Raw genomic sequence first — 27,026 nt, 5'->3', positions numbered from 1 at the left:
GCCAATAAAGGAACTTTCCTTTAGACTTTGACTATATACACTGACTTGTTCAAGAATGCCATATAATGTTTTCATTTCCCTCTCCAACAAAAATTTTCATCTGCACCTGATAAATCTGACTTGGTATCGTTTCTGATGAAAAGCATATGGGTATTGGTCATATCACTCTACTATTTTCTTATTAAAATGAGAATTGTAACTTTTTATCTAAGTTAGGAAGAGTAAAAAAGAAGTTTACAGGCCTGCCTGATCACGATGAAAATCGCTATGTCTTAATTTTCAATATGTGTCCTACCACGGGCCTGCTAAAATACAAAAGGAAACAAGAAATTATCTATGATTAGTGGTGTGGTCATCTTAAAACATGTCCACAAATTCCTTGACATATCTCCCATCAAAGGTGGAGTTAGTGCCCTCTCTTTGATATGGACCAGTCTTAGCGACTCTCACTTCTTAATAAAGAGAAGGTGGCGGAAATGAGACTGAAGGCTTTAGAGGCTGGGTCATAAAAGTTGATACAGCTCCCTCCTGGCTCTCCCTATTGGGATGCTCACCTGCAGAACCCAGCCACCATGCTGTGAGGAAGCCAGGCGGCCACATGCTCCAGCCCCAGTTCCACTTCCAGAAAAGGTCCCAGCCGACAACCAGCATCAAACAGCAGACAAGTGAGTGAAAAGAGCCTTCACATAACTGTAGCGCCCAGGCTTTGAGCACTTCAACCGACACCATGTGGCACAGAGACAAGCTGTCCCACCAAACCATGTCCAAATTGCAGATTCATGAAAAATTTACAAGTGCCTTTGTTTTAAGCCACTAGGCTTTGGGTGGTTTATTATGCAGCAACAGATAATTGGAACATGTAGATTAATTCAACCACCTTCAGCCACTCAACTTACTCTTTCCATTCACCCCCTGCCCAACCACTGCCACAGGAAGACAAACCTGTTTTAAGTAAACAACAACAATGCTGACATAGAAACTTGAGAGCTAGAATCCCAGCATGTGTTACCCCTGCTGGCAATTAGCTTTCTCTTGTTCTGTTTGCTGCTCACCTCTTAACATTCCAGAATTCTTGGCCTTTTCCTCTGTCCTGCCTTAAACTTACTCCTAGCTTTGAAAGGTTGCTTTTATTAAACACGTGGCTTATGAAACTGCTACTACTGCTACATATGCTCCAGTTTTTTAATCAATAAACAAGTGAAATTTGCCTTACAAAAGGTAATTCTGACTCTCAGGCTAGTAACTAGTTCAAGATGTTCTGATAGAGCTATTGAAATGGGTTCTCAACCCAACCAAGTAACCATACCAAAAATGTACTGTTCCTTCTAAGAAATACTAGGAAGGGAAATATCCTAATAACTAAAATAAGATTTTTCTCTAAAAAACACAAGTCTGAAAAATTAAAGCCTGAGGGAACCCTGGAGATAATCTAGTTCAGGACTTTTTCAACCAGTGGTATACTGACATAAACCAGGGAAGATTTTCATGACAAAAGTACTAAGAATTTGTATCTTACTCCATCCTCACTGAAATGTCAACCTGCCATAATATAATGGCAATTTTAAACTTGAATTTTGTTTGTACTTTATTTTTACATTTGTATGCATGTATTTTACAAACAAGATGTACAAAATACGATCTTGTTTATATTTTACAGCTACAGCAATAAAATGTATCCATACGATGCTATTTAATGTTCTGTCCTTAAAGTTTAGAATGTATGATAAATATAACAAAAGCAGCCCTGGGAGTCCATAAATAGTCTTCTAAGAAAAAGAAATTAAAGTAGCTGTTCTATTTTTACTATTAGAAATGTTGGTAAAAATTACTCTAGTCCACATCATGTGGCAAAACTGAGGACCAGAAAGGTTATACAGTCGGCCTGAGGCCATATAACTAGTTAGTGGCAAAACTATGACCAGAATTTTGGTATACTCATGTTCTCTAGTCAGGCATGGGGCTCCATTAGATTTGGATTAACAGAAGGAAAACAATTACTATCTGCTTCAATTCAGAAGGTAAGTCAAAGTGGTTGGCTGGATTCCAACCCCTTCAATGTTACATTTATAATCATTCTGGAAGACTATCTTCCTCCTTAATGTAAAGAAACAGAACCTTAATGAAGGGGCCTCAGGCAACACCAGGGCAATGTGGAGGAAATGTGGCTGACAGTATGGACTGGCTATTCAAAAGCCATTCACAACCCCAATATCCCTTGCCTTAATTGTAGAGACTATAAGAGACTCAATCCTTGGCCTTCATTGCAGCTAGGGGTGATCATATGACAAAATTACAAAGAAATGAGGATATATACATTGGTCACTAAGAGGGCATTTCTTCCCAAATAAAAACATCAGTGCTATGAGAAGGCCTTTAGCCCTTGTGCCCTCTTCCTGCCAGGAATGTTGATGTGATTCCTGGAGATGCAGGAGCCATCTTGGTTCCTGGGGACAAAAGCCACAGCTGAGGATTGCAAACAGGCAAAGACAAGGAACCTGGCTCCCTGATGACATAAGAGAACCATCCCATCAGCCCTCAACTCTCTGCCCTCTATCTTAAACTTCCTACTGAGTGAAGTTTAAGACTATGCAGTTGGTTTTTTGGTTACCTGCAGCTAAATACAATCCTAATTCTTAAATAAAATAAATCTGGCTTTTCTCCTTAATCCATTTTGTCCCAAAGTTGGGTGTCCATCTATGTTATTTTTTTATCACTGAATTTGGTAAATGAATGTTTAATCACCTCCACCACCCTAGCTCGTAGCACCACCCCAAAATGTTTTTTTTTTTTTTTTGCAGTACGTGGGCCTCTCACTGTTGTGGCCTCTCCCGCTGCGGAGCACAGGCCCCGGACACGCAGGCTCAGCGGCCATGGCTCATGGGCCCAGCCGCTCTGCGGCATGTGGGATCTTCCTGGACCGGGGCACGATCCCGTGTCCCCTGCATCGGCAGGTGGACTCTCAACCACTGCGCCACCAGGGAAGTCCCTCAAAATGTTTTAAAAGATCAGTAAAAGAGAATGAGGCATGTCTCTTTTCTCCAAGATGAAGACAGTTTTAACTTGTAGTAGGTCTCCTGTAGCAGATGGCAGCGTTAAGGGCTGCCTTAGGAAGCAGACGAAAGAGAGATGGTTTCCCTACTTATAACCTAGCTGACCTCAGTCCTGAACAGCATATGGAAATCTAGAAACAGAAAGAAGGAAACCAGAACTATTGCATGTCAAGTTCCTAACCTCTACTGGGGAAAGAGCACAAACAATGAGTCTTAACTGGAGGGGATATTATAAAAACCATTCACTCAACCCTTTATTCAATACCTTTTCTTTCACTTGAACATTGTGTTAAGAGATCTTCCACCTCACCTTCCATTTAAGAAACAAAATTAATTGAATCAAGAGAAATACAGTAATCCCAAGGAAGGCTTATAAACAAAACTAGGGTGTTTTCCATTCATCTTCCCATGTCCTTCCTGATAAAATATTTTTCTGGCTACGGAAGCTCATAAAGTTATATCAATTGTTAAGGTTCAATAGCATTTTCCAAAGGGGTGAAAAGAATGGGTAATACTGATGAGAAGCTAGGAATTCTACTAATTTCATACCAAAAGCACAAAACAACAACAGAAAAGGAATGAAAAAATTTAAGAAAGAATGTGTCTCAGCAAGGGAGCGTCAAAATGCTTTGGCATATTTCCTGGACTGAAGTGGACAAAATCCAGCTGTTCTGGACCAGTAGTCTAGATCATTTCTCTAAAACATAAAAAGAATCCCCAGCCCAAGCAATCACCCAATAAATAGCTCTATAGCTGACAAGGACCCTAAGGGTTCAGAATGGGATACAACATTCCACAACACACTCAGGTTCCTGTGATGATCCAAGGGAAATTCCTTAGGCTAAGTCTTTAGGATTGCACTAAGGACCTTAAAATGTGAATTCTGCACACAAAGAGCAGAAGCCAAGCAAGTAATAAACATTATGGAGATAAGGAGGAGTACTTATGGATATATAATATAAAGCAACATTCAATGGATAAAAAATATTGCGAGAAAATAGACCTCTACATCAGAATAGTTTCCGATAATTTAGAACCAGAAGTGTCTTGTTCATCTAGACTGACTTTAATGTGAGCAGGAATTCTCCTTCTTGCTCCCAAACAAATAGAACCCCAGCTTAGGACAGAGCATTCACAGATTACTTTTTTTAAAGTAGAACTACCATAATTTACAGCAAGCTATTGTTATGCATGCTAATTACTCAAACGCACTAAGTTAAAGCCTAAGGACACCGGACAAAAATAAACAAACCAAAAACGAGGTCAAAGCCATTTCCTTTGAAGACTTCACTTAGTTTGTATGACAGGTAATCTCTCAGAATGGACTACAGATATAATACATAGCACCACCCTACCTAGCACATTTCCTGGAGGTACCTTCTCTAGATCTTCCAGTTCCCTTCCCATCAGAAGATACAGGTTTTCCAGGGTACAGCATGCCATGTGGGGGACCGGGGGAAGGTCATCTAATGGAGCTGAGAAGCCTAATGGCACCTAGGCAAAAAAATAAAATAAATAAAGGAAGATAAGTTAGAAGGCATCAAATGAAAAGATTAGTTAATACCTACAAAGTTACTTTATTCAAAAGTAAGATATAGTGCAGTCATATTGCATGTAAACCTGAAACATGTAAATCTGAAATGGCATGATACAAAAATAAGTCTCAGTTTATGAATAAATTCTGAAATAGTGAAACCTCTCAAATATTCAAAAATTGTCAAGAATTCCACATAATCATAAGCTTTATGGCTAAGTAATATAAATTCTGTTGTGACCTGGTAGCACCACATTAACTAACAAACAAAAATCCCCATAGCCCTTTGCTAGTATTTACATGAACCATGTCAAACACGAGTTCTGGTGACCACTAGGCTATTATTTCAATGCTCATTATTACTATTACCACTTAAAATCGTAATAATATTATTATAATGTCATGTCAATTATAATCCTATTATAATATCCTTTAAGCATTCAACAAGGGCTGGTGCTAATGCTGAGCAAGATGAAAATGAGTAACTCTGGAAGAGCAGTTAGACGTAATAAACATGCCATGTAATGGCCAAACAACTGCTATTGATATTATATCCTACACTGCTCATCCGGAAGAGAGCATGCTGTGAAATATTAGGGACTCATGAGAAGACACAGCACACTCACATGCAAAGATATGCTACAGGGATAAGAGATTTATGAACTCGCCCTACATCACATTTATTCTTATGGAGATACTATCTCAAATTATTCAAGATATTGTCTCGAATTATTCAGTGACCTCCATATAAATGCAAGTGCCCTGAAAGCATTTCAACCAAGGAACCAACTTATCTTTGATACCGAAAGGCCCAAGGCACTGTGCCGGTGCCAGGAGGAGAATAAAACGTCCAAGACATAACATATACAAAGATAATTACCACTGCAAACGTAGAGTGAGTGACACAAAAGCAGTACAGGCAAGTAAATTCATGAAATCTCAGAGGAGGGAGAAGATAACGTGTTAGGGTAGACCTGGAAACTTCATGAAAATGATGACCTTTCAGGCACCTGATACATTTGAATGTACATGTTCTGACTCAGGGACAACTCTGCAGGGGAGCTCTGAAGATAGGGTGGAAGAAATTTAAAACACAAGGATCAAATTGGAAGAAACAGAATTATTCATAGACAGTATGATCATTCACTTAAAGCAAACTACAGATGAATTATAATGACTAAGACAATTTAGCAAGATGGTCACAGACCAATATACAAAACTTAATTAACTGTATGTCTATAAATCAGCAACAGAAAAAATATATATTTTTAAAACAGTAACTTTTACAATATCAACAAAATATAAGAGAGCTAGGAATTAGTAACAAAAGTGATTAAAGATTTTTATAGAGTAAATGATAAAACTTTAATAAAAAACATTTTAAATGACCTAAATAAGTGAAGAGCTATACCTAATACATTCATGGATAGAAAGATTCAGCATTGCAAAATGTTGACTAGTGCCATACATGTACTGATTTAAATCAATACCAAAGTCTCCACAGGACTTTTCATGGAACCTGACAAGATGACTGTAAAGTTTATAGAGAAGAGTAGAGAGTTAGGAATAAACGAGATACAAAGAAAAACAAGGTAGAGGAATTTGGCCTTTTAGATGTCAAAACATGTAGAAAAGAAGACAACACTGAATAGAGACAGTGACAGACAAACAGAAAAGATGAAGTCTAATACTCCAGAAACAGACCAATGTACATGTAAAATTTGATTTATTACAGAATTGACAAAGAGGATTAGTGGGTAAAGATAGAATTATTCAATTAATGGTGTTGGAACAACTGGTTATTTGTATGCGGACAAAAATCAAATTGGATCCCTTTTTCATACCATATATAATACAAACACTGACTTAAACATTTAAACATGAAAGGCAAACATTAAACTTTAGAAGAAAACAGAAAATTTTGTGTCTTCAGTGTAGTCATAATTTTAATTTTCTTAAACAAGTTACAAAAAATAAAACCCATAATGGGAAAGACTGATGAATTCAACTACATTAAAATTAAGAACTACTGTCTACTGAAAGACACTAAATAAGAAGTGTGACAAGTTCCAAACTGAAGAAGGAATTTGCAAAACTTAAAAATGACAAGGAATTAGTATTCAGAATACACAGAAGAATATACAAAATTAATATACAGAATATATAAAAGCCAATATTAAAAAGTATATATTGTACAACAGAAAATTATGCAAATGACCCAAAGAGATACCTTCATAAGAGAAAACAAAAATGACCACTAAACGTTAAAAGAGTAATAAGGAAAATGTACATTGAAACCATAACAAAACATCATATCATACCCATCTGATTAGCAAAAATTAAAAGTCTGACAATACCAAATTTTGGAGAGGACGCGGAATAACCGGCACTGTTAAACACTGCTGCTGGGAGTGTAGGTCAGAACTACTTTGGAAGACAATTTGGAATTATCCAGTTAAGCTGAAGATACACACAGGCAATTCCACTATGGGCATATTACCTTGAATTTTTTGCAAATATGCACAAGGAAGATGTACAAAAATATTCAATGTAGCATTGTTTCGATTAGCACAAAAGGAAAGCAGCCGAAATACATATTCAAAGGAAAATGGATAAATATTTCTATAATGAAATACAATGCAGCAGTGAACAATAAATGAACTACAGGATAAGCATCAACATAAATTTACCTCACAATGTTAAGTTAAAAAGCAAACTGGAGAATAACTACAGTAAGATTCCATTTAAGCAAAGTACACAAACAGGATATTCTTTAGTAATGCACACACAGGTTGTAAAACTATAGGGAAAAGCAACAGAAGGATGGAGCAGACAGACTAAAGGCGGTCCTCCTATGATCCCTGCCTCCTGGTGTTCACCTCCTTGTGCAATCCCTTCCCCCTCAGTGTGAGTGGGGCCTGTGACTTGCTTCTCACCAAGGGAATATGGCAAAGGTGATGGGATGTCACTCTCACGATGACCTCAGGTCACACAAGACTCTGTCTTGCCAGTAAATTCACTGTACAGTCTCCTCTCGGGCCTGATGAAGTAAGCATCCAGGCTGGAAGAGTCCACATGACAGGAAACTGCAGGGAGCCTCTAGGAGCTGACAGCAGCCAAAAGAATCTGGGGCCCTCAGGCTCACAGTTACAAGGATATGAATCCTGCCAACAACCTAAGGAAGTCTGGAGGCAGATACTTCCCCAGCTAAGCCTCCAGATGAGAATACAACTCAGTCAACACTCTCACTGCAGCTTTGTGAGACCCTAAGCAGGACTAGATAAGCTGTATTTGGAATCCTAATCCACAGAAACTGTGAGATGAGAGAGCAGAAGCAAGAGAACTACAATTCTGCAGCCTGTGGAAGGAAAACCACATTCACAGAAAGATAGACAAAATGAAAAGGCAGAGAACTTTGTACCACGTGAAGGAACAAGATAAAACCCCAGAAAAACAACTAAATGAAGTGGAGATAGGCAACCTTCTAGAAAAAGAATTCAGAATAATGATAGTGAAGACGATCCAGGACCTCAGAAAAAGAATGGAGGCAAAGATAGAAAAGATGCAAGAAATGTTTAACAAAGACCTAGAAGAACTAAAGAACAAACAGAGATGAACAATACAATAACTGAAATGAAAAATACACAGGAAGGAATCAATAGCAGAATAATCGAGGCGGAAGAACAGATAAGTGACCTGGAAGACAGAATGGTGGAATTCACTGCTGTGGAACAGAATAAAGAAAAAAGAATGAAAAGAACTGAAGACAGCCTAAGAGACCTCTGGGACAACATTAAATGCAACAACATTCGCATTATAGGCGTCCCAGAAGGTGAAGAGACAGAAAAAGGACCCGAGAAAATATTTGAAGAGATTATAGTCGAAAACTTCCCTAACATGGGAAAGCAAATAGCCACCCAAGTCCAGGGAGCGCGGAGACTCCCAGGCAGGATAAACCCAAGGATAAACATGCCGAGATACATAGTAATCAAACTGGCAAAAATTAAACACAAAGAAAAGTTACTGAAAGCAACAAGGGAAAAATGACAAATAGCATACAAGGGAACTCCGTAAGGTTAACAGGTGATTTCTCAGCAGAAACTCTCATGAGCCAGAAGGGAGTGCCATGACATATTTAAAGTGACGAAAGGGAAGAACCTACAACCAAGATTACTCTACCCAGCAAGGATCTCATTCAGATTCGATGGAGAAATCAAAAGCTTTACAGACAAGCAAAAGCTAAGAGAATTCAGCACCACCAAACCAGCTCTACAACAAATGCTGAAGCAACTTCTCTAAGTGGGAAACACAACAGAAGAAAAGGACCTACAAACACAAACCCATAACAATTAAGAAAATGGTCATAGGAACATACATATCGATGATTACCTTAAATGTGATTAAATGCTCCAACCAAAAGACACAGGCTTGCTGAATGGATACAAAAAAAAGACCCATATATATGCTGTCTACAAGAGACCCACTTCAGACCTAGGGACACATACAGACTGAAAGTGAGGGGATGGAAAAAGATATTCCATGCAAAAGGAAATCAAAAGAAAGCTGGAGTGGCAATACTCATATCAGATAAAATACTTTAAAATAAAGAATGTCACAAGAGATGAGGAAGGACACTACATAACGATCAAGGGATCAATCCAAGAAGAAGATATAACAATTATAAATATATATGCACCTAACACAGGAACACCTCAATACATAAAGCAACTGCTAACAGCTATAAAAGAGGAAATCAACAGTAACATAATAGTGGGGGACTTTAACACCTCACTTACACCAATGGACAGATCATCCAAACAGGAAATTAATAAGGAAACACATGTTTTAAATGACACAACAGACCAGACAGATTTAATTGATATTTATAGGACGTTCCATCCAAAAACAGCAGATTACACTTTCTCCTCAAGTGCACATGGAACAATCTCCAGGATAGATCACATCTTGGGTCACAAATCAAGCCTCAATAAATTTTAAAAAACTGAGATCATATCAAGCATCTTTGCTGACCACAACACTATGAGATTAGAAATCAATTACAGGGAAAAAAACGTAAAAAGCACAAACACATGGAGGAGAAACAATACGTTACTAAATAACCAAGAGATCACTGAAGAAATCAAAGAGGAAATCAAAACATACCTAGAGACAAATGACAATGAAAACATGATGATCCAAAACCTATGGGATGCAGCAAAAGCAGTTCTAAGAGGGAAGTTTATAGCAATACAAGCCTACCTCAAGAAACTAGAAAATTCTCAAGTAAACAATCTAACCTGACACCTAAAGGAACTAGAGAAAGAAGAACAAACAAAACCCAAAGTTAGCAGAAGGAAAGAAATCATAAAGATCAGAGCAGAAATAAATGAAATAGAAACAAAGAAAACAATAGCAAAGATCAATAGAACTAAAAGCTGGTTCTTTGAGAAGATAAACAAAATTGATAAACCATTAGCCAGACTCATCAAGAAAAAGAGGGAGAGGACTCAAATCAATAAAATTAGAAATTAAAAAGGAGAAGTTACAACAGACACTGCAGAAATACAAAGCATCCTAAGAGACTACTACGAGCAACTGTTTGCCAATAAAATGGACAACCTGGAAGAAATGGAGAAATTCTTAGAAAGCTATAACCTTCGAAGACTGAACCAGAAAGAAATAGAAAATATGAACAGACCAATCACAAGCAATGAAATTAAAACTGTGATTAAAAATCTTCCAACAGGGCTTCCCTGGTGGCGCAGTGGTTGAGAGTCTGCTTGCCGATGCAGGGGACATGGGTTCGTGCCCCAGTCCAGGAGGATCCCACGTGCCGTGGAGCGGCTGGGCCCGTGAGCCATGGCCGCTGAGCCTGCGCGTCCGGAGCCCGTGCTCCGCAACGGGAGAGGCCACAGCAGTGAGAGGCCCGCGTACTGTAAAAAAAAAAAAAAAAAAAAAAATCTTCCAACAAACAAATGTCCAGGACCAGATGGCTTCACAGGTGAATTCTATCAAACATTTAGAGACAATCTAACACCCATCCTTCTCAAACTCTTCCAAAAAATTGCAGAGGAAGGAACACTCCCAAACTCATTCTAGGAGGCCACCATCACCCTGATACCAAATCCAGACAAAGATACTGCAAAAAAAGAAAATTACAGACCAATATCACTGATGAATATAGATGTAAAACTTCTCAACAAAATACGAGCAGACAGAATGCAACAACACATTAAAAGGATCATACACCATGATCAAGTGGGATTGATCCCAGGGATGCAAGGATTTTTCAATACACACAAATCAATCAATGTGATACACCATCTTTAACAATATCTTAAAAACCATGTGATCATCTCAATAGATGCAGAAAAGCTTCTGACAAAATTCACCACCCATTTATGATAAAAACTCTCCAGAAAGTGGGCATAGAGGGAACCTACCTCAACATAATAAAGGCCATATACAACAAACCCACAGCAAACATCATTCTCAATGGTGAAAAACTGAAAGCATTTCCTCTAAGATCAGGAACAAGACAAGGATTTCACTCTCGCCACTATTATTCGTTTTGGAAGTCCTACCCATGGCAATCAGAGAAGAAGAAGAAATAAAAGGAGTACAAATTGGAAAAGAAGAAGTAAAACTGTCACTGTTTGCAGATGACATGATACTATACATAGAGAATCCTAAAGATGCCACCAGAAAACTACTAGAGCTAATCAGCGAATTTGGTAAAGTTGCAGGATACAAAATGAATGCACAGAAATCTCTTGCATTCCTAGAATAAAATACCTAGGAATAAACCTACCTAGGGAGACAAAAGACCTGTATGCAGAAAACTATAAGACACTGATGAAAGAAATTAAAGATGATACAAACAGATGGAGAGATATACCATATTCTTGGATTGGAAGAATCAATATTTTGAAAATGACTATACTACCCAAAGCAATCTACAGATTCAATGCAATCCCTATCAAATGACCAATGGCATTTTTTACAGAACTAGAACAAACAATCTTAAAATTTGTATGGAGACACAAAAGACCCCGAATAGCAAAAGTAGTCTTGAGGGAAAAAACGGAGATGGAGGAATCAGATTCCCTGAATTCAGACTATACTACAAAGCTACAGTAATCAAGACAATGTGGTACTGGCACAAAACCAGAAATATAGATCAATGGAACAGGACAGAAAGCCCAGAGATAAACCCACGCACCTATGGTCAACTAATCTATGACAAACGAGGCAAGGATATACAATGGAGAAAAGACATTCTCTTCAATAAGTGGTGCTGGGAAAACTGGACAGCTACATGTAAAAGAATGAAAGTAGAACACTCCCTAACACCATACACAAAAATAGACTCAAAATGGATTAGAGGCCTACCCGTAAGACCAGACACTCTAAAACTCTTAGAGGAAAACATAGGAAGAACACTCTTTGACATAAATCACAGCAAGATCTTTTTTGATCCATCTCCTAGAGTAATGGAAATAAAAACAAAAATAAACAAATGGGACCTAATGAAAATTAACAGCTTTTGCAAAGCAAAGGAAACTACAAACAAGACGAAAAGACAACCCTCAGAATGGGAGAAAATATTTGCAAACGAATCAACAGACAAAGGATTAATCTCCAAAATATACAAACAACTCATGCAGCTCAATATTAAAAAAGCAAACAACCCAATCCAAAAATGGGCAGAAGACCTAAATAGACAGTTCTCCAAAGAAGACATACATATGGCCAAGAAGCACATGAAAAGCTGCTCAACATTACTGATTATTAGAGAAATGCAAATCAAAACTACAATGAGGTATCACCTCACACCAGTTAGAATAGGCATCATTAGAAAATCTACAAACAAAAAATGCTGGAGAGGGTGTGGAGAAAAGGGAACCCTCTTGCACTGTTGGTGGGAATTTCTGTTCTCCACTATGGAGAACAGTATGGAGGTTCCTTAAAAACTGAGAACAGAATTACCATATGTCCCAGCGATCCCATTACTGTGCATATACCCAGATAAAACCGTAATTCAAAACCACGCATGCACCCCAATATTCACTGCAGCACTATTTACAATAGCCAGGTCATGGAAGCAACCTAAATGCCCATCGACAGACGAATGGATAAAGAAGAAGTGGTACATATACACAATGAAATATTACTCAGCCATAAAAAGGAACGAAACTGGGTCATCTGTAGAGACGTGGATGGATCTAGTGACTGTCATACAGAGTGAAGTAAGTCAAACAGAAAAACAAATATCGTATATTAAAGCATATATGTGGAACCTAGAAAAATGGTACAGATGAACTGGTTTGCAGGGCAGAAATAGAGACACAGATGTAGAGACGTATGGACACCAAGGGGGACAAAGTGGCTGGGGGGGTGGGGGGTGGTGGTGGTGGGATGAATTGGGAGATTGGGATTGACATGTATACACTAATAAGTATAAAATGGATAACTAATAAGAACCTGCTGTATAAAAAAACAGATAAAATAAAATTCAAAAAGAAATAAACTTAAGGTTGATGTTTAAAAAAAAAAATGCAGAGTCTGATTCAGCAGGTCTGGGGTGGGGCCTGAGATTCTGTATTTCTAACAAGCTCCCAGGTGATGACAACATTCCTAGTTCATGTGAGTAGCAAACATGAATAGGTCTGTGTAGACAGGAGGCTGGAAAACAGGTAAGGGATACATCACACAAAAGCCACACTGAGGAGTTTGGGCTTTCTCCTTAGTGCATTGGGGAGACACTGAAGAACTTTAAGTAGGAAAGGGATACATCATATCTGCAGTTTTAAAAATGACTCTGGGGCTTCCCTGGTAGCGCAGTGGTTGAGCGTCCGCATGACGATGCAGGGGACGCGGGTTCGTGCCCAGGTCCGGGAAGATCCCACATGCCGCGGAGCGGCTGGGCCCGTGAGCCATGGCCACTGAGCCTGCGCGTCCGGAGCCTGTGCTCCGCAACGGGAGAGGCCACAACGGTGAGAGGCCCGTGTACCGCAAAAAAAAAAAAGACTCTGGTTACCGAGTACGTGTGTGTATGTGTTTGGGGGAAGGGTGTGTGTGCGCAGCACATTCTGCTCCAGAGACATAGTAATGTCCAGCCCTAGAGAAGTCACCTATAAATTCTTGGTCAGATGTGAACAGAAGCAGCAGCCAGGTGGGGAAGCAGAATGGTAGGCAGTGGTTCTGAAACTTGAACAGGCAAGGAAATCACCAGGAAGGATTATTAAAACAGATTCCTGGGTCTAACCCCCCAGAATGCCTTCTTCAGTAGATCTGGAGCAGCGCCTGAGAATCTGCACTTCTAACAAGTTCACAGGAGATGCCGGTACTGCTGGTCTTGTCTTGGGATCACACTTTGAGAACCCCTGGTGTAGTGGAAAAAGCACAGGCTTTGGGGGCCATACGGATATGAATTCAAAGCCCTGACCCAACACTTCCTAGCTGTGTGACTTTGGGCAAGTTTTTTAAACTCTTTGAGTCTCCGGTTTCTCATTTGTAAAAAGAAAATAGTAAAATAATACTAAACTCATGGCAGGATGGTTGAGTGATGATGGTGGTAAGGATTAAGTAAAGTACACAGAGTGTGTGCTTGATAAGGCAGAGTGGCTTTGCTCTGGGCTGCACTGGAAGGCAGGACCAATTAAAAAACGAAAACAAAACTGTGAGATGAGAAAACATGTATTGTTTTAAGCTGCTAAATTTGTGGTCATCTGTAACATGCAGCGATAGAAAAAAATAATACAAAGGATAAACACAAAATTCCAGGAAGGGATATGTCTGAAATATTCACTTTTTTTTTTTAGGTAGCTGAAATTAGGTTTTACGGGGATCCAATTACTGAAATAAGGAGTCATTCGTGCTGTCAATTCATTTTATCATTCCTGCTTTAGTCATCTGACACATAAGCAGTTGACTTCAATCCTGAGCCCCACGAGAGCAAAGATACACTACGTACAGAAGACAAACTGGAGTGCTCGTGGAATTTCTAATGCCCAATAAATCAGTGTTTCACTAAATAACAATTTCTTACTCCTCTTGACAGTTTAGAGAGTAAAAAAGGAAAAAAATTAACCAAGAGCACCCTTTCTGATAAATAACAAACTATCAATTATGTGTAAACCAAGATGGTAAGATGATCATCGATGGATTTTTATACATGCCATCACAGCACTTTCTCCCTCCCATAAAAGCTAACCCTATACACACCAACTGCTGCGCTCCTTCTTGCTAAATCCAAACATGTTACAGACTAGCACGAACTGCTTAGCCACCACTCAGCACTGCAATGTCCAAGGATCAGACTGCTAAAACTGATGGAATTAGCATTCAAAGCAAGGCAGCTGACGGCACAGACTTCTGTCAACTGCCATCTCCCTCTCTCTCATTCATACAGCAGCTCCCCTGGTTAACCTGCAAGGAGAGGAGCACGTGCTTTTCTGCTCGTGACGCTGCACGTCTTAGAAGCTCCTAACTTACTGCTTCTTGCTGATCCTGACTGGCTCCCTGGACCTCTGGCATTCATCCTATGACCTTTATCATTTATTTACTACATATATACCTGGTTTATGTCCAAAAATGTTCTGACGGCTCTAGCTTGTGGTTTCTTACTTGCCCTTTGGCTCAGACATATTTAGATGCTGGCTGTTCACTGACTTTCAGACCCTCCTGATCAATTTCTGGGATCTGCCTGCCAAGAAACTGTTGCCTATCACCTGCTCACTGCCCATGCCTTTGGCCTGTACCACCTAGTTTTTGGATCTTTATATTTCTTGAACATCTGCTATTGCCCTGGCTCCAACATGACATCTGTTCTTACCAGTTCCTTCCTCTAGCCTTGAGCAGAAAAGCCTTATAATTAACTAAATAAGGTTTGAAAACTTGGTTCACATACTGGTTTAATTTCCTAAATGCTACTAAGCGAGACAGATTTACCAAATGTTACTGAATTAACACAAGAGGAAGTACATGGATTCACCTGAATGTGCCTTTCTAGAGACAAAATAAATCTACTAATAAGGTAATCACCAATCTCAACCAATCTGACAAAGTATCAGAACCCTGAAACAATAAACTAACGTTTTACTTCCAATTCTTACCCGCTGCAAAAACTCAAGAGGACTGTATTTGGGCCCCAAGACGAAAATTTTCTTTCCTCTTCGAGCCACGCCACTGAATACTCGAGCAAATGCAATAAAAGCCTCTCGGTCATTTCCTTCCTGGGGCACAGGTTTAGGGGTCTCACTCTCCACCTCTTGCTCATCACCTGCCAGAAGCCAAAGGATAATGAGTGCCAGGAATGCTCTCTCCAATCCAGGGACTGCTGAGAAACTCAGAGGGAACAGGGAATATGCTATATTCAGCCCAGTTTCAGCAAGGAAACACCAAGAATGAAAGTATACTGATAAAAGCTACCTTTAAAGCTAAAAAGCCCAAGAGCTAAAGGATGAGTGTCCCAAGTTAAGTAAACATCCCGTCTCACCAAAGCCTATTTGGGAAAGCTATACCTTTCAGCTCTTCTCCCTGTGGACTCGTTTCAAGGGCACTCCCGTCCTGCGTGGGCTCCAAGGGTGCTTGGCCCTGCGCGGCTGCCAGCTTCTCCGCGTGCCTTCGTCTTGCACGCTCATGCCTCTCGGCAATCTCCTCCTGAGTGAGAGGTCTACAGGATACCACAGACACGTTAACACCTGGCAACATCAAGCATCTCTCAGTCTCTTCCAGTAGAGAAACAGCAAGTATTAACGTGGTTGGAGAAGATGACGGTTGGTCCCCAGTCCCTTCTGGGCAGAAGGTTTCTCCAAGTTCTCTCCCTCACTGCAGCAAGAGGAGAGAAGGCCTATCGGGCTTTCTCTGAGAATGCTGCATCCTCAGCTAGTCTGAGCTTATGAACTGACATGCGAGAGCCCACGTCCCCACACAGAGCCACACACGACAGCACGGAACCTTTCTTAGGTACCGATGTTCCTCCTCAATAAGGCAAAGGACAGGAAAAGGAAGGGTGTGAGTAACAGACACCGGGGCTCAGAATACCCCTGTAGAGAGACAAGCATAAGACTTCAATGAGAAACTGAGGTTTTCTCCTCAAGTACAAAAGTATACCTTCACGGAGAATTGGGGTCCAAGAAGAAGGGTCAGGCTGAACGCTGGCAACTCATCAGGATAAGAGGTCAAATAGTGATTATCAGTCATTGTGTTAGACCCAAGTACCACCAGAGAAAAGGCAGTGCGTGGGTGTGTCTGGCTGTCTGCTGGGGGGTTCATCTGGGGGGTGGGTCACGTTGCTTGATCTGTCACTTTGTGCCTGACTCCCCTGCTGTCCCCCACTGTGATTTTATGATTCCTGCTTCACCCCCTGGTCTCTGACTTGACACCTGGCTGATAATCTCGTCTCCCAACCTGCCATTCCCCATTCCCCTTCTCTCTCCTTAAGCACTAGAACCCATTCAGATGGCCATTCTGAGAGTGCACTGTCCACGTGCATTCTAAACGGCCACATGCTCTTAGAGATCCTGATGTCAGGTACCCTAAAACCCCTTTTTACTTTGTGTGGGCTACCCTGGGAGGTGAACGCTTAAGTCACTGACTGTCCACTGCTATCCTCTTCAGACACCTGCCTGCTAGACAAGACCTCCCACTAGGGCTGGACACCAATGCTACTCCCTTAGCACCTGCCCCTTGAAATCGAAGAATTCGGTTCTAGGAGTCGGCCCCTTCTAGTCAGACCCATCCCAATGCAGGTGGTAGGGCTGTGCCGTAAGACACAAAAAAATGAGAGCGCGACCTTTGAGAATGGCTTGCTCAGGTGTCGTTAGGCAATCAAACCTGTTGGCAGTTTCGCTACAAGAGATAAGCTCCTCCTTACTGGAAGCTCTACATGTTAAAGGCCTTTCAAACACAGGATAAAAGCTGCTTCCTCATAATTTCTCGTCATGGCTCTTGTTCTGTCTTCTGGAGCAACATCCAACAAAACTTCTCCCCTCTGCTTTCCTTTCAATCATCTGCATTCATGCCCTTCCCCTCCCCCTTCTCTTCTTCAGGCTACACACTCCAGCTGCTCCTTCAATCAATCCTTAGATAACTTACCTTGTTTCTGGACTTTTGCTAAAATCTTTTATACGAGTATCTGAAAAGTATGAATTAAAATATAAATGCAGAATACATTATTATTACTACAAACAGGGTGGGAAAAAAACCCCCCATGAACTTGTTAGCACATGGAGAGAAACGGTCTCTTCCAATGGGCTTATCACTATGATACGGACATTGTGTTCTTCACTCTACGTATATTATAGCACATATTAATCAAAACAAATGGCACAGGTATTATTACTCCTAGTTTACAGACGAGAAACGGAGGCTTAGGAAATTTACATAACGACCCAAAGTGACATAGACAATAAATGGAGGAGCCGTAATTCAAATACAGATAACTCCAAACTCTATACTCATTATCATCAGGCTATGTCTCCCATCCAGAAGGAATTAAAGACGATAAAATCATCATCACATTAAGTAAATGTGGTTTTATTTTAGCTTTGGTTAAGAAAGAAGCATACTTGTTCACATATAGTAAATCCTCATTCTGCCTGAGCTCATAACATGATTAGCATTTTATATTTACTAATCAGCATCAAATGCATGCAGGCTTGCTGTCCATCTACATGTTTATCCATCCATCCAGTTAACGTCTACTATGTGCCAGGCACTGCTGTGAGTACCAGGAGTGGTGGCAGAGGTAAACAGAGCAGACGGAAGAGAAGTCAGCAAGGTTTTATATGAAGAACCCATTGTGTAAACTAGTATTTATTGAGAATAAAGAGGAATTTATTTGCAAGAAAACAGAGCTCTACTAGTCAAGGAACATCTGTGGGCAGTGAGTTATTGAGGCTGTAGTTGAGCTAACTATGGATGACAGTTCTGAGGGGACGGCAGTCAGCAACAGCAGGGATGAAGGAGACCAGAGGTGAGAATGCTGACTGGAGCGTCAAATGGCAGACTGGGGAGATGAATCTGGAGAAGAAAGGAAAAGAGGCAACGACACAAAACCACCCACCCTCAGGATTCCAAGCTGAATGTTCCTGCTCTGGCCTCTGCGAAGCTGGCCAAGGGGTGGGCTGGGAGAGTGTCAGAGAAAGGGCTGGAAAGCTGGCCATAGTTGGTATGATCAGTAACCACACCACCAGGTAGCTGAGATGATGGGAACCAAGGGACCAAGGAACGCGGCTTCTATCTGAAGATCACGTCTTGTTACTACAAGAAGTTGGTTCTCAAGAAGGATGCCAAAGGAACACAAAGACTCAGGATTCAGAGGGAGAGGAACTGCCTCAAAAACTCCTAATAGGATGTTACCTAACAGGTACTTATCAGCAAGTAAGTATTCAGCAAGAATTTGATAAGAGTATAGTTGAGAACAGCAAAAGCAAAGGCCCAGAATCTAAAAAGGGCAGGCAGGTTGGAAGGCTGCCTGCCTAGATTTAGAGGTGGAGTTTAAAAAGCTGCGCAGAATGACATAGGCCAGATTCCACACAGTGACGTAGAAGACCATAGGTTTTCAAGCTAGACAGATATAGATTCAAATACTGCTTTGGCCTCCTTCTAGCTACGTAACCTTGAGTGCACTACCTAGTCTTTTTAAGGCCTCTTAATTTCCTCAGGTAAGACTGAAACATTAGACAGTTCCATTGCAGAACTGTTGTTAGATCTAAGTGTCATAATCAATGGTGAGGCAGGAATATTATAAGCTTAATAAACTGCAGCCAATTATTAGTGTTATCATCATTATTAATTACAACATAAAAGAGCAAGATCTGAGATGCTGCCTGAGGTACTAGGACCTTCTTCAGAAGTAATATTTATATCCGTTCTCTCAGGTTACTTGAAAAATTGTTACACAGAATGCCCCCAGAGTAGCTGTGGATAGCACAGAAGAGGAGCTTCCAAGCTCCTATATCGAGTGAATCTTTTCATTCCAGACACCAAAATCATACTGAAGGAAGGATGGCAAATGGACTGGCAGAGTTAGATACTGGGGCAGGGGAACCAGCTAGGAGACTGCTGCAATAACTCTCACAAGAAATGATCGGGATCTAATCATTTATACTAGTGAGGGGTGGGGGGCAGTGCAGGTGGGAAGGAGGGGAAGACACATGACCAACTCATACGATGTAGAATAGATCCTCCAAGACTCTGGAAACTTGAGAAATGAGCCGTCTCCCTCCATACACGCACAATACACACGAAGATCAGCAGAGATACTCACCCATCCAACAATCTCTACTGGGGCAGACAAGACAGGCTCAGATTAGACCCTGCCTGATGTTCAATAGAAGTTAACTGTGGCTACCACTACTCTTACTGCTCTTCAAACTGACATGAATTCAAATCAACAGTCCCAGAGCTGATTTCAACAACCATCTCCCACAGAGGTATCACAAAAAGATAAAGTACCCTGCAAATTTTATGTTCCCGCAGGGGCTGCGGCGTATGAATTCCAGGCTGAGTAGAGAAAGCATTATCTGCACCTTCCCACCCACACCCTCACTGCAGCCCCGTCAAACCTACACCACTTCCCTGGCCCAGCCCAACTTTGCCTTTATCCTTACCTTTGCTTATTCTGAGGCAAAGCCTTAGCATCAACTGCAAACATTTTGGAAACAAAGATAATAACCGGAGCAGTGTCTTCGCTTCCACATTTCGTAAAAGCTAAAGAGACAGGAAATAAAACTGTTACTGTTTTTTCCCATTATTAAAGAGCCAGATTCTTCTGAGAACAATTACGAAGTTTAGAACACGGCATCATCTAAATACATAAGCAACCTATAATCTTTTACCACTATGATAAAAATTGCATCTGGAAAAGTATAAAATTGCTAGAAAAATAGTAGAGCAAGAGCAAGAGAACTGGCAGAAATGAGGAAAGAAAAGCAAAACTGATAGGGTGGGAGAAGGGCTGGAGGAACTCCCACATAGAACTAAAGCTAGGAAACGGGCTTAACCACCCACCATAAGCCCTCAGAAATGTTTCCTGTGGAGAAGGGATAGAACTGAGAAATTTTACCAAAGGTCAATAGTCAATAGGTAGCTTACTAATAAAATACATAAAAACCAGTAGCTTTTCCAATCCCTCACAAAAACAAGTTAGAAAATAAAACAGACAAAAATATCTTATCATGATAATAACCAAAAACCTTAGAAATGAATTAAGATTCAATACTATAAAGATGTCAATTTCCCCTAAATCTATAAATTTTAACACAATTTCCTATCAACATATTGACATTTTTCTTAACCTACATAAAAAAACCATTGGTTAAGATAAAAAACCATCGGTTAGTAATTTTTTAAAAAAATCACGCCACATCAAAATAATTCACATGTAAAGAATTCAACAGTAAAATTCAAATAAGGGGGCTTCCCTGGTGGTGCAGTTGTTGGAAGTCTGCCTGCCGATGCAGGGGACGCGGGTTCGTGCCCCGGTCCGGGAAGATCCCACATGCCGCGAAGCGGCTGGGCCCGTGGGCCATGGCTGCTGAGCCTGCGCGTCCAGAGCCTGTGCTCCGCAACAGGAGAGGCCACAACAGTGAGAGGCCCACGTAGAGAAAAAACAAAAACAAAAACAAAATTCAAATAAGGAATAAAGGAAGCAAGAATTAAATATCTATCAGAAGTCTTGGCAGGGAAAACTTTGAAAGGCTGTGAGGAACAAAGTGACATGCCCTGACTTCAATTTTAAACAGGATCACCCTGGCTGCAGTGTTGAGAAAACACGAAAGGCTATCAAGAACAGCAGCAGGGATACCAGCTGGAAAGCTATTGTAATAACCAGATGAGAGATCATGGTCCAGGGAGGACCCAGGGAGGCAGAAGTGGAAATGTTGAAAAGTAGTTGTTCTGGATATATTTCAAAGGAAGAGTAAACAGGATTTGCAGATGGACTCGATGCAAGGGCATGAGATAAATGTGGGAATTAAGAGCATGCCGTTGTCATGTAAAGCCTTGAGACTGGACAAGATCAGCAGGTAGAAAACAGATGAGGTCCAAAGACTAAGCCTTGCTTTGGGGTATCCCACAGTTAAAAAGTCAGGGAGATGGAGAGGAACTGGAAAAAGGGATTAAGAATAAACAGCCAGGGCTTCCCTGGTGGCACAGTGGTTCAGAGTCCGCCTGCTGATGCAGGGGACACGGGTTCGTGCCCTGGTCTGGGAAGATCCCACATGCCGCGGAGCGGCTGGGCCCGTGAGCCATGGCTGCTAAGCCTGCGCGTCCGGAGCCTCAAGAGACTATTAGAAGTTCAATCTGGAAATTCCTTATGAAAAGTTCCAGCAAAGCAGATTTAAAAGAGCCTATATGGTCAGCTGCTATTCTTGCTGGATCTATAAAAATAATCAGTCCAAGTTTAATGAAACTAAACTTACTTTGCAAACAAATTAGTCTTAATTTGGCTATCTTGGGTAGAAATGAGGGTGATTTCAGAGAAAAAAAATTATGTTTCAATAGAAACTATAATACACACTTGCGGATATTCGATTTTAGTTTTGTTACCATCTTCGAGGTTTTGTTTTACTACTGGTAAACTGGACTGGATCCTGAATTCTTCTAGTTTCCTCAAATATTTGGCTACAACTCTCCAAAGTCACATTTCCAATTTTTCTTCCACTTTTGATTCGGAATCACTGAGAACCAAAGCTGCCCCTTTCCTGAAGCCCTGCAAACTGAAGCTGAACAACCTGCAATACACTTGAGAGAGACCACCACACAACATCCCATGTTTAGACAATCTTCAGGCCCGTTGCTGTGTAAGCCGCTCAGAAAGTTTACCTGAACACTCAAAGACATCATCAACGACATTTCACAATGCAGATGATACTTGACTCTGACATCTAGAAATCTTGACTGGCTGCCTCCTAGGTTCAGAAGTTGGTTTATAATTTGCTCCAACCATTAACCTTTTTCTTCTGTCTCCATAGAAATGCCTCTTATAAGACCCGATTGCTTGCACCTTATAAGCCTAACTTTGAGAGCCCACCTGCATCACTGCCTCCAGAAATGAATTTAACTAGACAGACTTACTGTCAGGACTGAGACTGGTTTAATGAGATGGAACAATCTACGAACTCAGCTTCTGGACTGTGACACTCCTTGAAGACGTTTCAAAGGGAGAACTGTTGAAGAGCAAAATTTGCCACCCCAGAATGTGTTTCTCTGGCATGAGGATTAATTTAGGCTGATTATTTTTAAGAAGCAGAAGACTCAGGAAGTCTTTCTTTTTATGTCCCCTTAGCTGCCTAAAGAATTTAGATAAAGGACCTGGTCCCAGAATAGAGCTATCACCAGAAAAGAATATGCAGCTATCACTGCAAAGAATATGGGACAGGTGTGGTGGGGAAAACTGGAAGGACCTAGAGATCAGAGTCCACTCTGTGTCCCAGAGTCTCTGCACAGCCCAGCAAACATTCTTTTCAACCAAACTTTTGCTTTTCCATCTTCATGTGAATTGCCTTCCTCCCCTTTGAAGTCCTAAACCACTCACAGTATTTAAGGTGAGGGTTTCGGCCAGTTATTCTGTTTTCCTGGGTCTGTCCCATGTATATATGTTATTAAACTTCTGTTTGATTTTTCTGTTTTTTTAAAAAAAAAAAGAAAAAAGAATAAATAGCCAGGGAGACAGGGAGAAAGTAGGAGTATGTGGAAGCCTAGAAGTCAAGGAAAAAAATGACTCAAGGAGGAAGGAGTGATCGACCATGTCAAATGGTAGTGATGGATCTAGTCAGATGAGGATTGAGAACTGGCTGAAAGGTATAACAAAGGACAGTCAACAGTGGCCCTGAGCACAGCAGTGACTTGGGGGGCAGGGGCTACAAAGTCAGTAGATTGGGAGAAAAAGGACAGGAGAAAGTGAGTACATACACATGCATTTCATGGAGCCACACGGAGCCTGGAACGGGAGGATCCCTCTCCTGGGGAGCGCATATACGGGGCTTCAAAAGAGCAGCACTGGGCTTCCCTGGTGGCGCAGTGGTTGAGAGTCCGCCTGCCGATGCAGGGGACGCGGGTTCGTGCCCCAGTCCGGGAAGATCCCACGTGCCGCGGAGCAGCTGGGCCCGTGAGCCATGGCCGCTGAGCCTGCGCGTCCAGAGCCTGTGCTCCGCAACGGGAGAGGCCACAACGGTGAGAGGCCCGCGTACCGCAAAAGAAAAAAAAAAAAAAAGAGCAGCACAGCCCCTGAAATCCCTTTTCCACAGTCCCTGGGGACACAAAATGGTGGTGCTGTGGCACTTTAGGAACACATTCCTGGCTATTTAGGAGGATGGAATACAGCATGATTATAAGATTATGAAATGTGATCAGGGCAAAAGGTAGCGGTCTCAGAGCCTCTGGTATCCCCACTCCACTGGCAGAGCAAAATGGCTCTAGCAAAACTGAAATGTTAGAAAACAAAAGGCAACTGGTGAAATGTTTGTGAAATTGTTTGTCTGTGGAATTGGCCATTTAGCAAACTAGCATTTAGCAAATTGGTCTAGAGTAGTCTGGACTTAGGACTCAAAAATATGTTACCTGCTGTGTTCATCTTTACCTCACCTGCTTTCAGTGCCTGGGTTTCCGGTGGAAGAGAATCAAATGTTTGCGATCCTGCGCACATCAGTTTCTCCACTCTCTCGGCTGTAATATCAAGGGGACTAGGAAGTTTCTGACACACCATAGCTGAAGTCTGCTGTTAAGGACTCAAAACCTTGAGCAAGTGCCCTCCACCATGGCAGAGAGTCACAGTATGCACTAAATACTGAGGTAACAACGTATGTGTATAAGATGCCTGGACTATAAGGCAGCACTACACCATATATCACATCTCAAAACATGGATACAATTTCAGGGAGTTCATGGACACTCTAGAGCCCAGAAAGGATCCTCATGATAGATATTCTAACACTGACATCCTATGGAACAAGTGAGGAAGGACAACAGAACTTAGGAGCACGGCTAACTGTGACCTTTTAAGTCCTCAAAATCTTTTATGTGGTTTCATAAACTGGTATAAAACAACCATCAGCCACAAGCTATGATACAAGAAGGTCCCCCACCAGAGCAAGTGTCACTGTAGGGGTATGTGTCTATCACAGCTCTGAGATCCACTGCTGGTTCACTCCCAGGACACTGCACCCCCAGCCCACTGCAGGGGTACGGCTGAGTACACACAGGTCAAGGAAGAGAAGACAGTCTAAATTCATCTATAAAATCACTTTAGTTAATGTAAGCCATTTAAAATCAAGTCTTTTTGGAATCACTAATGTGAGAGGAAGTATCAACAAGCTAACGAAAATATGGGTCTAAAATGAACCAGTGCTGTATAAAAAAATAAATAAAATAAAATTCAAAAATAAATAAATAAAATGAACCAGTGATCCTAACACAAACATCTAAATTATCTACTTATATGTAAATCTTAGTCTAAAAGTTTTTATTTTACAGATTACTAAACAAAAACTAGAAACATTTTTTAAGAACATTCAGGTTGATATTAGTATTAGTCCTATTTAATATTAATATATTCATTTTTAAAGTACTTAATACAGTTTCATGGTGGAACCTTAAATAACCCCAGAAGACTTTGGATGGAAATGCGTTATTTTCAGAGGATTTCCACATTGCCAATAACACACTGGTTTTTCTTGTTTAGTCAAATCTATGATTGCATTAAAAACCATTAAAATAAAGGATACCAAGAACAGCCTGAGATATGGGAAGCCACTGACTGCAAATAGCATTGATCTGAACTTTAGGGTCTGAATGCCGTGCCTCTCGGGCTCCAATTTTTAATCCTAAAGAAGTCACGATTTTATCAATTTTTTCTTTGTCCCTATAGTAAACGTACAGGATGGGTGGGGGGTGAGGGGTGAGGAGAGAGAAAGATCACATAAAGACACAAAGGAGCAGTGAGGAAAAGGGACTCAACATTGTTTGACACATTTATTCCTAATGTATTACTTTTACTACAAAAAAATAAAAACGCTTGAAGGGGCTCCTGCCACAGGAGAAAACTGCTCAACCTCTACCCATACACTTCCAAATGAACTTTTCTTTAAAACGTCCCATGAAGCACCATTCCACAATCTCCCTAAAAAAGCTATGTCAACTGGTAAAGCAACTGTATAAATAAATACTAAAAAATCATTATTCCATCTCTGGAACAACTTAGAAATTTACTGAAGCAAACATTCTTTTCCACTTGTATCAGGCAAGTTTTCCCCCCAAGTGCCCCATTAGTGATCCTTGATATCAAGCACCTTTCCTACTACAATTACTATTTTATTTTAAACTGAGTTTGTATAAACAAAAGTCTAATGTTTCTTTCCATCCTTTATATCTCTTCACCTCAGCACTCTATAAAATATGGCTGTTCTCTCCCTCCTGTCACCCTTTACTTGGGTTACACATACTCCTTTAAATTGTTTCCAAGCCCTGTAATCAACTCCTCTGTAAAGGCTCTGTTCATTTTTTCAGTCTATCTCAGCTTTCTGAAGTGTGACTCATCAAACTGAAAAGTGAGGCAAATTATACTGCCTAATTTATGTAACAATTTATAACAGCCTTACTTTTTCAAGACAGCATCATACAAACTCCATATATTTTCCAGGATCAACTGTACAAATAAAGGTTTCTTTCCTTTTGCCTGCAAAAAAAGGATGAATGGGCTTAAATTTCTGAATATTTCATCGGTATCTTACATATTCATTCTTGACATGTTTTATTATCAGTGTTTCATTTCTACCAGAAAATATTTACTCAACAGAAAAGTGGAGGAAAGTAGCTATAAGAATGCTCTAAAAAGCCAATAATCCACAATCAGTAACAACCCACTGTCCTCTTCCTCCAGGAACCATGGACTTCACAAACAAGACCATTTGGGGGCTATATCACTGCAGTTGTCCTTACACTGCCATCAAAGAAATACATGATACCCAAGCTGAGAGCTAAAACTTCACTCTAAAATTTCCATGGACTTTGTTCTAAAGAATGTTCTTAAACATGAAAAATGTTCAACTTCAAGGAAGAAGATATTAAAAAAAACAAAAAAAACCCCCTATTATTTCTCTTACCAAACTGTACAAAATAATAGCAAGAGCACTTTGAGATGGATAATATACAAGAGCTGGAATATAAACTGATACCCTCTTTCTCAAGAACTATTGGCAAGGTATTGGGAAATTAGGCCATTACCTTTGAATGCCTGGTTAGAAAAAGCTCATTGTCAAGACATAAAAATGTATTTATCAAGATGCCCACCACAGCTTTACTTAAAATATTGAAATATTCGTGAAACAGAAATAAAAACTATGTCCAATCTTACAGGATTTATGTAGATTCTACATTTATGTAGAATGATTATGTAAATGATGTAATAGGGTCCTTATGTGACAGGAACTGTT

General features: G+C 40.5%; 1 protein-coding gene across 5 annotated transcripts in view; it reads right to left on the bottom strand.

Moving 5' to 3' along the window:
- Positions 1–27,026, bottom strand: part of EFL1 (elongation factor like GTPase 1) — a 134,853-nt gene that overhangs the window by 81,244 nt on the left and 26,583 nt on the right. For all 5 annotated transcript variants that reach the window (XR_010932737.1, XM_067698459.1, XM_067698476.1 and 2 more), the window contains 7 exons: positions 26,193–26,269; positions 25,320–25,456; positions 24,181–24,303; positions 20,205–20,304; positions 16,110–16,261; positions 15,702–15,868; positions 4,406–4,544 (listed from right to left, as the gene is read on the bottom strand). Coding sequence is in view for 4 of the 5 variants with exons in the window: in XM_067698459.1 (XP_067554560.1) it covers positions 4,406–4,544; positions 15,702–15,868; positions 16,110–16,261; positions 20,205–20,304; positions 24,181–24,303; positions 25,320–25,456; positions 26,193–26,269 (895 nt within the window). In the remaining variant the exon portion in view is untranslated. The remainder of the gene's footprint in view (positions 1–4,405; positions 4,545–15,701; positions 15,869–16,109; positions 16,262–20,204; positions 20,305–24,180; positions 24,304–25,319; positions 25,457–26,192; positions 26,270–27,026) is intronic.

The sequence above is a fragment of the Pseudorca crassidens genome, chromosome 1, assembly GCF_039906515.1.
Source record: "Pseudorca crassidens isolate mPseCra1 chromosome 1, mPseCra1.hap1, whole genome shotgun sequence".
Lineage (NCBI taxonomy): Eukaryota > Metazoa > Chordata > Mammalia > Artiodactyla > Delphinidae > Pseudorca > Pseudorca crassidens.
This window is presented reverse-complemented; position numbering and strand designations above follow the sequence as displayed.